Source organism: Empidonax traillii, unplaced genomic scaffold, assembly GCF_003031625.1.
Source record: "Empidonax traillii isolate 1590-97213 ecotype Southwest subspecies unplaced genomic scaffold, ASM303162v1 scaffold1827:size69398, whole genome shotgun sequence".
Lineage (NCBI taxonomy): Eukaryota > Metazoa > Chordata > Aves > Passeriformes > Tyrannidae > Empidonax > Empidonax traillii.
Window position 1 is genome coordinate 20,495 of NW_020957020.1, and position 14,455 is coordinate 34,949.

The 14,455-nt window shown below is 70.5% G+C and overlaps 4 protein-coding genes across 7 annotated transcripts in view; 3 read left to right on the plus strand and 1 right to left on the minus strand.

Moving 5' to 3' along the window:
- PRKAG1 (protein kinase AMP-activated non-catalytic subunit gamma 1) overlaps positions 1-2,091 on the plus strand; it is a 15,007-nt gene extending 12,916 nt beyond the window's left edge. Inside the window, exons 4-11 of the mRNA XM_027908742.1 lie at positions 11-71; positions 178-223; positions 337-391; positions 482-608; positions 856-1,021; positions 1,132-1,169; positions 1,278-1,424; positions 1,507-2,091. Coding sequence (XP_027764543.1) covers positions 15-71; positions 178-223; positions 337-391; positions 482-608; positions 856-1,021; positions 1,132-1,169; positions 1,278-1,424; positions 1,507-1,605 — 735 coding nt within the window. The 5' untranslated portion in view covers positions 11-14 and the 3' untranslated portion in view covers positions 1,606-2,091. The remainder of the gene's footprint in view (positions 1-10; positions 72-177; positions 224-336; positions 392-481; positions 609-855; positions 1,022-1,131; positions 1,170-1,277; positions 1,425-1,506) is intronic.
- A 668-nt stretch (positions 2,092-2,759) lies between these two features.
- Positions 2,760-4,238, plus strand: DDN (dendrin). Its single transcript, XM_027908743.1, has 2 exons — positions 2,760-3,131; positions 3,212-4,238. Exons 1-2 carry the CDS (start codon positions 2,962-2,964, stop codon positions 4,236-4,238), a joined length of 1,197 nt encoding a protein of 398 aa, XP_027764544.1. The 5' UTR covers positions 2,760-2,961.
- Positions 4,239-9,507: 5,269 nt separating this feature from the next.
- Positions 9,508-11,371, minus strand: WNT1 (Wnt family member 1). Its single transcript, XM_027908746.1, has 4 exons — positions 11,271-11,371; positions 10,759-11,012; positions 10,308-10,573; positions 9,508-10,016 (listed from the first exon to the last, which is right to left on the minus strand). The coding sequence occupies exons 1-4, from the start codon at positions 11,369-11,371 to the stop codon at positions 9,528-9,530; spliced, it is 1,110 nt and encodes a 369-aa protein (XP_027764547.1). The 3' UTR covers positions 9,508-9,527.
- A 2,533-nt stretch (positions 11,372-13,904) lies between these two features.
- The window catches only part of ARF3 (ADP ribosylation factor 3), a 2,862-nt gene continuing 2,311 nt past the window's right edge, over positions 13,905-14,455 (plus strand). The window contains exon 1 of one of the 4 annotated variants that reach the window (XM_027908750.1): positions 13,905-13,977. The gene's annotated coding sequence lies outside the window, so the exon portion shown is untranslated. Of the gene's footprint in view, positions 13,978-14,091; positions 14,223-14,455 lie in introns of those variants that run through there. The other 3 variants (XM_027908749.1, XM_027908748.1, XM_027908751.1) reach the window with 3 other exon arrangements.

The window sequence follows — 14,455 nt, forward strand, 5'->3', positions numbered from 1 at the left end:
CCTGCCCCCCAGGAATGCTGACCATCACCGACTTCATCAACATCCTGCACCGCTACTACAAGTCGCCCATGGTGAGCGCCGGGGGTCTGTGGGAGTGTGGGGTGGGGGGGGTCTGGCTCTGCCCACTCCCACCCGTGGCTGTGAGTGATCCTGGTTTGTCCTCTTCCCATCCCCCAGGTGCAGATCTACGAGCTGGAGGAGCACAAAATAGAGACGTGGAGAGGTGAGGGGGGGTCTCTGCTGGCCACCTCCCCCCGCCCTCCTTGGTGCACCCGGAGCCCCCCGGCGCCGCCCCCCGCCCCCATCAGCCCCCCTCAGCCCCCCCTCTCCCCGCAGAGGTTTATCTGCAGGACTCCTTCAAGCCCCTGGTCTGCATCTCCCCCAATGCCAGGTACCCCCCTGGGGGGCAGGGAGCGGGGGCACAGCTTGAGGGGCCTCCTCCCCCTGGGCACTCCCCAAATCCCCCCTGCTCCTCCTGCAGCCTCTTTGACGCTGTGTCCTCCCTGATCCGCAACAAGATCCACCGTCTGCCCGTCATCGACCCCGACTCGGGGAACACCCTCTACATCCTCACCCACAAACGCATCCTCAAGTTCCTCAAGCTCTTTGTAAGTCCCGTCCCACAGTGACGGTGGGGGCCACCCTGGGACCCCCAGCCCGGGCTGTGCCAGGTCCCTGTGCCATCTCTAGGCACAGGGTGGGCACAACTCCGGTGCCTCCCCACACGCTGTGGGTGCTGGGGGACCCCCAGGACACCACACAGACCCTCTGCACCACCCCTGCCCGGGGGGTCCCGCATCCCCTGCTCTGTGCTTGCACCCCCTCAGCCCTGTGCCCCCCTCGCTGCCCCCGCAGATCGCAGAGGTGCCCAAGCCCGAGTTCATGGCGCGGACGTTGGGGGAGCTGCAGATCGGCACCTACAGCAACATCGCCGTGGTGGGCACGGGCACCCCCATCTACGTGGCCCTGGGCATCTTCGTGCAGCAGCGCGTCTCTGCGCTGCCCGTGGTGGATGACTCGGGTAAGGACGGGCTGTCCCGCCCCTGGCTGTCCCCGGGTCACCTCCGGGGGGGGCTGTGTCCCCTCTGGAGGGCCCGGCAGCGCCACTGAGCCACTCCCCTCCTTCCCCAGGGCGGGTGGTGGACATCTACTCCAAATTCGATGTCATTGTGAGTACTGGGAGGGACAAGGCGGGGGGCGGGGGGGATTGGAATGCTGAGCAGGGGTGGCGGTCCCCGAGGTCCCAGCTGTGTCCCCAACGCCTGTCCCTGCCCCAGAACCTGGCAGCTGAGAAGACCTACAACAACCTGGACGTGACGGTGACGCGGGCGCTGCAGCACCGCTCCCACTACTTCGAGGGCGTCCTCAAGTGTTACAAGCACGAGACGCTGGAAACCATCATCAACCGCCTGGTGGAGGCCGAGGTAACCGTGCCTGGGGTGCCGGGCTGGGGCCTGGGGGGGTCCCCACTCCCCCTCAGCCCCTCCCTGTGTCCCCCCTCCCCAGGTTCACCGGCTGGTGGTGGTGGATGAGAGCGACGTGGTCAAAGGGATCGTCTCCCTCTCAGACATCCTGCAAGCCCTGGTCCTCCCACAGGGCCCCTGAGGCGGTGGGGGGGTGGGGTTAATTCCCCCCCCCTTGAGCCCCCCACTCTGCTCTCTTGCCACACTGTGCCCCCCCAGGCTGGCGGAGACACCCGGGGCGGGACCCCACTCACCAGCAGCATCCAGCAATAACCCCCGGCCCTGGGGCAGCCCCCACTGCCCTCCCCTGGGTGGGGGGAGCCCGTGGCCCCCCCTGCACCCCAAGGCCGTGTGAAGTGGTGGGGGCAGCCCCCGACCCCCCTGGGGTCACCGACCTCTATGCCAGGGCTGTTCCCAGTGCGGACCCTCGTCCCCATCACCCTGCCCCCCACCCCCCCCCAAGGTTTCACCGGGTTTGGTGAAACCCACTCAGCTCTACCCGGCCCAGGGACCCCCACCACAACTCCAGGGGTTCCCCCTGGGACCCTCCCGGGTCCCTTGGCCGCACCCGCCACCGCTTTGTGCGTGGAGAGAACCCACAAATAAACACAGACCTGGCACCACCCCGGCTCGGTGAGGGGCACGGGGGGCACTGGTGAGGGAGGGGGTACCCAGGGAGGGGGTGTGGCCCCCCTGTGAACCAGGGGGAATCTGCTGAGCTCACCCAGACCCTAAATCCCTGTTTGTTCCGCCTGTGGCTTTTCTAAAAGGCCGGGATTGGGGATGGGACGGGGACAGGGAGCTGGCGGGACATGGGGACCCTCCGGTGGGCACCGCGGTGAGTGGGGGGTGTCGGGCAGGGGCTGGGGGAGGCCAGAGCGACGGGCTGCGTGTCGGGGTCCCCGTGGGGGGCTGGGGGTGGTCTCGGGCAGGCGGGAGGCCGAGGTTTGCTGCCGGTGCCCACGGGGGAGGCGCGAGGCCCGGCCGTGCTGAGCGTGGCACATTCCTGGCCGGGGGGGAGAGGCCGGGCTGGGGACCCCATCCTGGCCAGTCCCGGGGTTTGGCAGAGGCTGCGGAGCGAGGTGAGCGCCGGGCAGGTACCGGGGGCTCTGGGGGGGGCCCGGGGGGGGCCGTGCCGGTTGCCATGCCGCCGCCGGAGGGTTGCTAAGCTCCGCTCGGAGCCCGCGTGGGCTGCAGCGCTCGGTGCCAAACCCGCCATCGCCTGCTTGTCGCAGGGGGGGAAGGGATCCCGAGGGGGGGGGACACGCACACACACACATACACGGCGACAAGACACCCCCGGGACGGCCGGTGGGGTCCCCGCGGTGTGCTGGGCTGCCGGCCCCCCGGGGGGCTCCGTGCCCCGCGGTGGCACCGGGTGGGCCACGGGGGTCCCCGGGGGCGCACGTGCGGCCGTGGGTGTGTGCGGGCGGGCACGGGGCTCTGCTGAGGCTCTGCTGAGCCCCTCCGTGCGGGGACCCCCCTCCCGGCCTGGGCCATGCTGGGGGGTCCGGAGCGGGGCGCGGGGCGCCTGCGGATCTGCGAGCGGACCAAGCTGGTGCTGGTGGAGATCGACACGGTGGCGTGTTGCAGCTCGGCCGCCGGCATGGCCGCGGGGTGCCGGCCGGAGCCCCCCTGGACCTACCGCCGCATCGCCGGGGAGTACGCGTGAGTGGGGACGGAGGGGTGGGGGGTCCGGCCCGCGCCCCCCACCCTCGCTCCCCTCACCCCCCGTCTCTGTCTTGCAGGTACCTGGAGAAGCGCTTCGTGGCCGAGCTGGCCCCCCCCTGGCCCCCCGCGCCCCCCAATCCCTCTCGACGCCTGCAGGACTTCGCCCCCCGGCCCCGGGTGCCCCCCACCCCCTGTCCCCGGCGACAGCCCAAGGGGACGGGGGGCAGCGGACCCTGGGGGGGGAACCCACCGCCCACACCCCGGCCCCCGGTGCCAACAGGCAGGTTGTGCCCCCCCACCTACGAGGTGCACATGCAGCGGGTGCAGGCGGCCCACGCCCGCCGGGGGGGACCTCCCCCCTACATCTCCCCCCCCGCCTACGACGCTCCCCACCGCACCCTGCAGCTCCGGCCCCCCCGGGGACCCCGCAGCCCCCCAGCGGCACCCCGGGCCCGAGGGGCTGTGCCGGGGGGCTGGAGCCACACGCTGCCCCGGGCGGCCACCGAGGCCAAGCACCGGCGACCCCGCGGGATCCAGGCCCCTCCAGGGGGGACCGGCACCCCCCGGCACTGCCAGACGCTGCCGCGGGCGGCGGCGGGCCGGGAGCGGGTGCCGGGGCGCGGGAGGGGGCGGAGGGGGTCGGGGGGGCACGTCCTCATCGATGCCACCCGCGTGGTGGTCCGGGCGCAGTACGTGCCCCCCCCGCAGCGCCAGCAGGTTCGCTATGCCGGGGGGTCCCCGGGGCCCAGCAGCCCTCCCCGCAGCCCTCCTACGCCCCCCAGGGCTCTCACCCCCCCGGCAGAGCCCTCGCCCCCCCAGGAGCCCACAGGCAGCCCCCGCAGTCCGTGGCGGAGCCCGGGGGGCTGCGGGGGTGCCCGGGGGCGGCCCCCCCCACGGCGGCCGGTGCTGTACGCCCAGGCCCTGCGGGAGGCCGTGTCCCGCATCCGCCGCCACACCGCGCCCGACTCCGACTCGGAGGCCGAGGGGAGCATGGGGGGGTCCCGGCGGCGGCTCTGCCGAGACCCCCGTGCCTACAGCAGCAGCAGCAGCAGCCTGGAGAGCACCGGGGCACCCCCGGGCCCTGCCAGCCCTACCCGAGCATAAGAGGTGGGGCTTGGTAGGGTGTGGCACCTCGAGGGTGGGGTTTGGCTGGGTGTGTCCATTGGAGGTGGGGCTTGGCAGGGTGTGGTCCTGGGGGCGGGGCTCAGGGCTGGAGCTCCCGCGAGCTGACCCCAATAAAGGCTGCGGGATCCCCATGTGCCGCCTCAGCCCGTGTGTGTGTGTGTGGTCAGGGGGGACCATCACCCTCCTCAGGGCCCTGCACCCCCCGCCCACCCCAGCAAGGACCGGCGTCTCTGGAGACCCCCTCGTGAGGCCCCAGATGTCCAAACAACCCCGTCACGGTTCTGGGGTCAGTCAGAGGCCCCGGGCATCCCGCTGGGCACCTCAGCGTGTCACAACACGAGTGGGACGTGCCAAACCCCCCCCCGTGTCCCCCGTAATGAGTAGGTGAGTGCAGCAGGCCTGGCCCTCGGCCACCGACCCCACGTCACAGTCGGGGGGGGACCCCGAGTGACTCACCGGGGGGTACTGTCACCCCCCCGCGAGCGGCCGCCACCTCTTAGTCACACTGCTGGGGGGGAGGATCCCCCCGGCCCCAGGAAACCGCACAAATATCGTGTCCAATTTGCACGTTATTTAAAACCAGCTCCTCCCCCGCCCCCCTGCGCGACCCTGTCATTACCGCGGTGACACCGGCCCGGAGGTCACGGCGCGGGGCAGCCGGGGGGGATCCAGCCGACCGGGGGGGGCACCCCCATGGCCACGTCACCCCCTGTGTCCCCCCGGCCTGGCACGTCCCACACCTGGGCCTGACCCGAGCTGTGCCGATGACCTCAGCCCAGCATGGCACAGCTGTGGGGCTGCAGTGGCACCTGGCACGGCTCAGCGTGGCCTGGCACGGCACAGGAGGGCTGGCACAGTGCAGTGTGGTCCACTTGGCTTGTCACAGAGTCATGGCACAGCTCCATCTGCCATAACCTATCACGGCACGGCAGGGCTTGGTATGGCCTGGCACGGCTCGGCACATCTTGGTATAGCCTGGCATAGCTTGGCACAGCTTGGCATGGCTCCCCATGGCACAACAGCCCAGCACAGCTCAGTACAACCCTGAAGAGTCCAGAAGAGCCCGGGCCAGCCTGCTGGGCACAGACAGCACCACTCTGCTTGGCACAGCTTGGCACAGCCTGATGGAGCCTGGCACGGCTCAGCTTGGCACGACACGGCCCCACACGGCTTGGCAAAGCCCTTAACAGCCCAGCACAGCTCGCTGCAGCCTGGCACGGGCTGCTGCAGCCTGGCACAGCTCGGCACAGCACAGCTCGGCACGGCTCGGCTCGGCGCCCTGCCCGGAGTGGCGCGGGGTGTCCCAGACGCGGGGGCAGCGGCGCGGCCCCTCCCGTGGGATCAGCTCCTGCCCAAACCTGCTCCCCGCCGGGAAAATCACCTTCTAATTCGGGCTGCGCCGGCGCCAGCACCTCCCCTCCGGCCCCCCCCGGGCACCCGCCGCCCCCCGGACCCGCCGCAGCCCGGAGTCCTCACGGGGGGCTCGGCCCGTGGGGTGCCCACGCGCGGCACCGGGGGGTCCCCTCGGTACCAGTGGCTCCGGACCGGGTCGCGGTGTCGCCCGCGACCGCCAGATGTCGCCGCGCAGCCGGTGACCGGCAGCCCCGGGGGGCACCGGGTCCTGCCCCGGGACCGTCGCGGGTGTCCCCAGGGAACGCGAACCACGTGTGCCACCGGTGCTGTCTGAGAGTCACCACAGCCCCGTGTGTCACCAGTGACACTGGTGTCCCCAGAGAGCCGGGACCCTCATGTGTCACCAGGGCTGATGGTGTCACCTGGGGACTGCTATCCCCAGACAGTCGTGACCCGCGTGTGTCACCGGTGCTGGCGGTGTCCCCAGAGAGCTGTGGTCATGTGTGTGCCAGTGCTGGCTGTGTTCCCGAGGAACTGTGACCCACGCGTGTCTGGATGCTGGTGGTGTCTGAGAGCCGTGACCCTCACGTGGCACTGGTGACAGTGGTGTCCCGAGATCCCTGCCCCTGTACGTGCCAGTGCTGTTGGTGTCCCCGCAGAGCCGTGACCCACGCGTGCAGCTGGCACTGGCCGTGCCACGACCCACGGGTGCCCTCGGCGCTGTCCGCGTCCCCACAGGGCGGTGTCACCTGGTCAGCCGTGGTGCCAGCCGGGCCACATCCCTGCCTGTCCCCATGCCAGCATCCCCACCGTGTCCCCGCGTCCTGCCCGCGGTGCCGGCTCTCCCAGGCCGCGCGAGGAGCCGGTGGGAAGGGTCCGGTGAATGCGGCATTGTTGCGCGGGGTTGGAGTCACAGATAATTACCTCAATTAGTTACAATGGCAGAGTAATAAATACAGGCTTAGCGGCTCCTTCCCCACTGCGGCTTCTCAGATTAATCCAGCCCGGGCGAGCGGAGCTGAAAGGATTGATGGACAATTCATTAAACCCGCCGAATGCCGCACAAGGCACCCGTGAAGGCCGGCGTTAGCCCCCGGCGGCTCCGCTTTGTCCCTAATTGTTCGTCTCGGGCATTGGTCACCTATCAGGGAGTGGGTGACGGCGACGGTCCCCCCGGGGCTGGCATGCCCGGGGATTAGAGGCCAGCGCTGCCACCGTTGCTGGGCGCGTTGGCCCCGCGCCGGAGGAATGCGGCGGATGGGAGGGGAGGGGGCGGCCGGACAAGCCGGGAGCGGGCGGGCCGTGGGTCCGCGCCGACCGGAGGCGAGGGGAGCCGGGACGGGGCTGTGCCGCTGGCCGTGGGGACGGGATGGGATGGGGACGGTCCTGCAGGAGGGATGGGGCCACCAGACAGTCAGTGCAGGAGGGCACAGCTCTGTCTGTCTGTCCTGCAGCTCTGGGCACTGTCCCTTCCCTCTGTCCTGCACTTCTGGCTACTGTCTTGACCTTTTGTCCTGAGCTTCTGGGAATGACACCATCCCTCTGTCCTGCACCCCTGGGCATGTCTCCGTCCCTCTGTCCTGCATCTCTGTGTGTCATCCTGTCCTGCATTTCTGGGAATGACACCATCTCTTTGTCCTGCACTTCTGGGAGCATCCCTGTCCCTCTGTCCTGCACCCCTGGGCATTGTGTTGTCCTTGTGTCCCACACCCCCAGGCAGAGCCCCCCTGCACCCCATCCCTGCTGGGGGGTGTCCCAGCCCTCATCAGGCCCAACTTGTGGCCACCATCCAGTTGTCACCCGGTTTCCCAGATGTGACGGGCTGGTGCGGGGTGGGACCGCCCTGTCCCTGTCCCTGTCCCTGTGCTGGCCCACAGCAGCTATTTCCAGCACCCAGGAATATTTGTCCAAGCCGGGGAGGTCTGTGCCCTGTGCCCGGGGTGCTCCTGCCCACCCGGGGGTCGTGGCTGCCCGAGGTGCCCGGCGGTCACCGGCACGCAGGAAAAGCTGAGTAACAGAGGTGACTTATAAGAATGTCATTATCTATATTCCTGACTCCTACCGCAGGAAAACAGGCTATTTTCATGCCGGAGCAGGAGCAGAATTTAGCAGGCAGATAACCCGGCAGGCGGGAGATGCTCGGAGGGTTATTTCGGGCTGTGTTCCTTTCCAGGCGTTTTCCTCGCATTTCGGTATTTTATTCCCCACGCTGGGCTGTGTTTTGACCTCGGCGCGGGCAGCGGGGGCCCCCGGGGTGTTTTTCCCCCCCCCCTCCTCTGCGTCTAAACATCAACTTTTCCACTATCGGCTCCGCGGGATATTTCGGGTGGTGGCAGCGTCATCCCCGCAGCCTTTGATGCGGTGGAGCCCCGGGGGCCCCGCGAGGTTCCCGGCTCTGGAGGGCAGCCCGGGCTGCGGGGACCTCGGAGCAGGTGGAACCGGGCCGGGGGTCCCCCGGACACGCAGGTTGTGAGGTCCCCAAGGTGTGACATCACAGGGCAGGGGGTGGAGGGGAGGGGGACACGTGGGCCCTGTGCCAACCCCAGGGGTGCCCGTCCCAGGGGATACCCATCCTGGGGGGAAACCCATCCCAGTGGGATGCCTGTCCCAGAAAGATGCCCTCCCTAGGGGTGCCCATCCTGGGGCTGTGCCCACCCCTGTGAGATGCTCAGCCCGGGGGGAAGCACATCCCAGGGCGATGCACACTCCAGCGGGACGCTCATCCCAAGGGGGTGCCTGTCCCGGTAGGATGCCCGTTCCAGTGGGATGGCTGTCCCAAGGGGATGCTCATTCTGCTGGGAGGTCTGTCCCAGTGAGATGTCCATCTCGGAGGGAAACCTGTCCCGAAGGGATGCCCATCCCAGGGGGATAGCCGTGCCAGCAGGACACCTGCCAGCCACAGAACTGGGCCCCACCTTTGGTACAGCCTCTCTCTGGCTGTGGCCAGACCCCACACGTGGATGTGGGGCTGTGTGTGGGGCCAGTGGCCATCCCCGACCCCTCCGGCCCCCGCCCCGGTAACCCCAGTGCCCTCCCCGGCCCCCCTCCTCCCCCGGAGCCGAGGGGAGCCGTCAGCCCCGGCCGGGAGCGGTGATGGACGATGCTCATTCCCTGTCTGCCGTCTTGTACCTCCCGGGGCCGCTCCCAACGCCCGGCCTCGGCGGCACCAGCCCCGCCGGCCCGGCGAATTCCAGCGCCGGAGATGCCGCAGCCCAGGTGCCATGGTGATGGGCGCCCCAGCCCTGAGCAGGGACCCGCCGGGATGGCTGGGCTGGAGACGGGCACAGCGGGAGAAAGAAGAGGGTCTGCGGGGAGGGGATGGAGGAGAGGGGATGGCAGGAGGAGAAGGAAGGACGGACAGCGGCTGGAGGGGCTGATGGACACGGAATGGGAAGATGAGAGGATGGAGAGGTGATGGATGGACAGAAGGACATGGGCAGCAGACCCCACAGTGTGGGGGACATTGTTGACTCCCCCCAGCTTGTCCTCTCCTTTTCCTCAGCCCCCCCAGACACGAATCAGGGCAGGACTGATAAAAATATATCCTTTATTCTTCTCTAAAGGCTATCAAGTGACACCTGTAACAAAGCATCATTATTATTAATTATTATTAATTATTATTATCTTTAATTATAAAAAACAGGGCCTGGGGCCAGCGAAGCGGGGAGGGAGCGACGGCATCAAACCGTCCACAATAAATATTTTATTTACAGCGAGGAGGGGACCCCGTGGAGCCGGGGGGGCGTGGCCGGGAAGGTGCGTGGCACCGAGCCCACCCGTGGCAGGATGGGGATCCCTGGGGGCACATCCATACCCCCACCCACGGGCGCCTCCAATCCAGCCGGGCACCCGTCATGGGGGGTGTGCGGCGCAGACCCCCTCCGGGGCTGGTGGTCCCGGGAGGGGGTGGGGGGGTCACAGACACTCGTGCAGCACCTGGGTGTTGGTGCAGTTGAGGCAGCTGACGTGGCAGCACCAGTGGAAGGTGCAGTTGCAGCGCTCGGTGACGCGCTGGGTGCGCGTGCGGTACCCGCGCCCGCAGCACAGCAGCTCGCACCCGTCCAGCCCCGGCGAGGAGCTGTTGCAGAACCTGCCCGCCGTGCCCGCCGTGCCCGTCTTCCCGCTGTAGGTGCAGAAGTTGGGGGACTTCTCGAAGTAGACGAGGTCGTGGGGCGAGGGCGGCTTGTGGGCCGGGTTCTCAGGCTCCAGGTGGTGCAGCTCCACCCTCGACGCCCGGTTGCTGCCCTTGTTGCCGTAGATGACGCGGGAGGCGCCGTCGAAGCGATCCTTCAGGACGTCGCCCACGGCGCGGAAGGTGGGCAGCCGCATCCAGCAGGTGCGGACGGTGCAGGAGCCCGACATGCCGTGGCACTTGCACTCCTGGCGCATCTCCGAGAAGACCGTCTGGAAGGGGAGGGGGGGTTGGGGTGCTGTGAGCAGCCTGGAACCCCCTCCCACCCACCCCAGGCACCACAGAGCTCCTGCACCCCATTTCCCCGCAGCATCACACCAGGCCCAGCCTCCCAGAGCCAAGTGGGAGACTCTTCTGTGATGGTTCCCAACCCGCACGTGTGGACAGGCTGGGGGGCTCGGTGGCTGTGCCCATCCCTGTGCCCACACCAGTGCTGCCTGCAGCCCCCAGGACATGCCCTCACCATGCCCCTGCTGCCCTCACCATGCCCCTGCTGCCCTCACCATGCGCCCAGCCTCGTTGTTGTGCAGGTTCATGAGGAAACGCAGGTCTCGGCCCTTCTCACTGGAGTCCACAAACTCCCTCCCGAAGAGGCGCCCAAAGTCGATGTTGTCACTGCAGCCCCCCCAGTGCCAGTCGGGCCCCCCAGGGCCGCGGCGCCGGTAGTCGCAGGTGCAGGACTCGATGGAGCCCTCGGAGCACGACCGGGCCACCGAGTGCGTCACGCCGGCGCTGGTGATGGCAAAGATGAATGCCGTCTCCCGGCAGCCTGGGGGGGGAGCGGGGCCTCAGGGTGCTGCCAGGGTGGGGAGGGGGCGCCCAGCAGCACCCCCAGCCCTCCACCACGACAGGCTGGTGATGCCCCACAGCAAACTGGGGGCGCTTTGCCCAGCATCCCATCTCGGGGGTGCACGGAGGGGGCCCGGGGACCCCCGCACTGCCCCTCAGCCTCACCCCGGTTGACGATTTTGCCGAAGATGTTGGGGCCCTGCGAGGTGGGACAGTTCCAGCGGCGGTTGCGGAACTGCCACTTGCACTCCTTGATGGCGGTCTGGAGGCCGGAGCTGACGCTGTGCAGGATGCCGGGGTTCTGCCGGATCAGCTTGCGCTGCTTGCGGCTCAGCAGCTGCAGGCTGGGGTCCAGCACCAGCTGCACGTTCTTGGAGTCCGTCAGCAGGTTGGTGGACGAGGCCACGTTGATGATGCCCCTGTGGCACAGGTGGGGACGGTGACCACCAGCGGGGGCCCCCGGCATCTCCCTCCTCACTTCAGCCTCCCCGGGGGACTCCTCGATACCACTGGAGCATCCTCCTCCCTGGGTATCCCCTGCAGGGATCCCACCCCGGGGATCGCAGCCCTGTGTCCCCCCACGTGCCCCATCCCTGGGTCAGGGGCAGCTGCTGCTGTGCCGGTGGCAGCCCCGCTCTCCCACCCCACTGCCCCGGTGCCGGTGCTGCCGGACTCACCACCACCGGCCGCTGTTGTTCACCGCCAGCGTGTTGGAGAGGGAGGAGAGGGCCAGAGCCCAGAGCGCCCGAAGCGCCAGCCCCAGCGCGGCCGCTCGCATGGCTCCGGCCCCGGGAGCCCCGGCAGAGTGCGCGGGCGAGCGGCCGTCCCGGTATTTATGGTGCCGCGGAGCCCCCGGCCCGGCCGCTACATCCACGCGTGTTTCCGGACGCGCGGGGCGGCTCCGAGATCAGGACGGCCGCGGGAGGACGCGGGGAGCGCCGGGCGGGCGGGCCGGCACCGGCACCGGCACCGGGGTGCAGCCGGTGGCCGGGGCGCGGCGTCGGGGGTGCGGTGCCCGGCGCTCCCTGCCCGGTCCCTGGAGCGCGGCGTGGGGCGCTCCGCGCGCGGTGCCGCCACTGGAGACACGGTGCTCTGTGCCCGGTGCTCGGCAGTCCGGGCGCGGTACCCGGTGTCGGTACCGGTTCTCGACAGTCCGTTCGCTGGAGCCGGTGCTCGGTGCCGGCGGCTCCCCGGAGAGGCGGCCCGGCTGGACTCGGCTCGGCGCGGCGGGTGCGCAGCGCTCAGCACCCGGGAGCATCTTCCAGCCCCTTCCCTCTTATAGGGGCGGCGCAGAGGGTCCCCGTGGGCCGGTCCCGCCGCGCGGGGCCTCCCCGCGTCCTCGCCCTAACAATGGGGAGCGGCGGAGCCGCGGCACCTCTTACGGGGCGGCGGGAGCGGCGGCGCCGGGGCTGTCCGTCACGGACCGGATTAGCCCGGCGGGTGGCTGCACCCCGGCCCCGTGCCCAGAGCCCCCGGCTGCCGCCCCCCGCCCTCCCCACCGCCCCTCGCACACGTTCTACCGGCACCGGTGGGGGGAGCCCGGCACGGCCCGCGACAGCGCCCGGTGCAGAGAGGAGTCGGTCCCGGAATAGTCCGGGACGGCCCGGGTTGGTGGAGGGAGTGGGGAATGGGGTTAGCCCGGGATCTCCCGGGACAGCCCGGAGTGCACGGGAGAGGCAGAATCTCGGGACACCCTGGGGTGCACGGGGACTACAGTCCCGGGACAGCCCGGGAAAGCCGTCCCGGGGCCACGGGCTTTGAGGGGACACGATGTGCAGCCCCCGGGATGTAGGACCACCGGGGCCGCGCCGGTGATTGTGGTGGTCCGGAGCCCCCAGATTCCTCTCTCACACCTGTCCGTGCCCGGCGCGACGGGACCACGGCGTCCTTTGCCGCTCGGGACTGGACTGTCCCAGGCTGTCCCGGGCTGTCCTGGAGGCACCCCGCACCCTCGCGAACGCACCCGTGGATACCCACTGAGTGCACAACCCTCTTGAGCGCGGCACCCGCACGGCTCCCGCTGCCCCGGGGCGCCCGGTCTGGGCCGGTACCGCGTGTGTCAGAGAGAGGGATGAACCGGGGGGACGGAGGGACTGAGGGAGATGGAAGAATGAAGGGTAGGGGGTGCCCGGACTCAGGGGGTGCGACCCGGGGTGCCCACGGTCAGGACACGGTCACGCAGGACAAGGTTCTGTCCCCTCTGCCCCCGAGTGGGTGTGAAGTTCCCGGTGCGGAGCCGGGCGAGCCGGGGGGGCTGAGCTGAGCCCCCCGTTGGGTAGGGGGCCGGGGGGAGTAATCCCCCCGCCGCGGTTTCCCCGGACCAGTCATGCGGGGCCGGATTAGCCCCGCTCGCCCGTCACGGCCCGGGGCCGCCGATCACCAGTTCAATTCAGGGACGGACAAAGCCCGGGACGGCGGAGGCGGCGGGGGGTTCGCACCGGGCACCCCCCACACCCCCTCCCCCGGCCCGGGAGGGGCCCGGGGCCGCCCTGGGGTCTGATCCAGGAGGGCTCTGCCGCCTCCCCCTCCCCGGTTCCCGACCGGGCCGGGCCGTGTCCGCGCCCTCCGGCCACCGCCCCGTCGGGGCTCCCGGGGCTGAGGTCAGCGGCCGCGGGGAGGCCCCGGGGCGCGGCCGAGAGGGCCCTGCCCGGGGTTGTGCCACCAGCGGCGGGGCCCAAACACGGCCCGCGCCTCCCCCGCTACAACCCGGGATTCTCTGGGACCTCCGGACCCCCCGAACCCCCTGGCCGGTGCCCCGAGTCCCCGCTCCCCCCCCATCCCCTCTGCTGCAACCCGATGGGCGATGCTCGGGAACCCCCCCAGCCCCAGGAGGTCGATGGAACCGTTCCCGCAGCCGTCGGGGCGGTCGGTGCTGCCGGTGCCCCCGGGGCGACCACCGGTACCGGGCTGGGACGGAGGCACCCGAGCACCGAGCAGGAGTGGACGGACAGACAAGGGGACATATGGACGTGGAGGGGGACCCGGGGGTCCCCCGCACCCGCTGCCAGTCCCTGCCCTGCCCGTGAGCACCGGGACGGCCTCGTTACAGCCGGTACCGGTACCGGGACCATGCGGGCGGGCTCAGCCTGGCCCGGGGTTCACGTACGGGGGGACGGGGCATCCCTGGGACCCCCGTGAGGTGTTGGGGTCCCCGCCCCCCCGTGAAGCACAGGGCACGCTCGTGTCGAAAGGGGTTCTGCCCTGCCGGTGCTCAGGGCGGGGGGGAGCACCGGGACCCCCCCGCTTCCCTCTACCCCATCCCGAAACCCTGGTGGGGGTCCCCCCAAAGTAGGGGGACTCACGACAGGGGGAGTGGGCGGGGAACGACACCGGGACCCCCCCCCCCACAGCCTCCCCCCCCGCACTGCTGCATCCGTTGCCATGGTAACCCCTCGCGGCTCTCGCGATTGCACCCCCTCCGTCCCCCCCGTTCCCCCTCGCCGCTCCCCGCGCGCGCCCCCGGTCCCGGTGCGGGGGGAGGGGGGTTGTGCGGGAAGCGGTGCGGGGCGGCGGGGGGGGCACCGGGCGCTCTCGCGAGATCGGCGCGATCGGGGCCTCCGCTTCCGGCGGCGGGAGCGGTGCAGAGTCAGCGGCGGCGGGGGCGGCACCGGCACCGGCACCGGCACCAGGTGCGGGGGGGGCCGCGCCGCACCGCGGGGGGATGCGGGGCGCGGGCATCGCCGGGGGGTGGGATGGGGGGGGGACACGCACACGCACACGCACAGGGGGGTCGGCACCGCACCGGCGCGAGGGGGGGCTGCAGCGCGTGCGGGGGTGCCCGGTGCGGCGGGGGTTGCGGAGCCCCGGGAGCGGAGGGGTGGGGATGGGGGGTCGCACCGGGGGACGGGGGGATGCGGTGCGG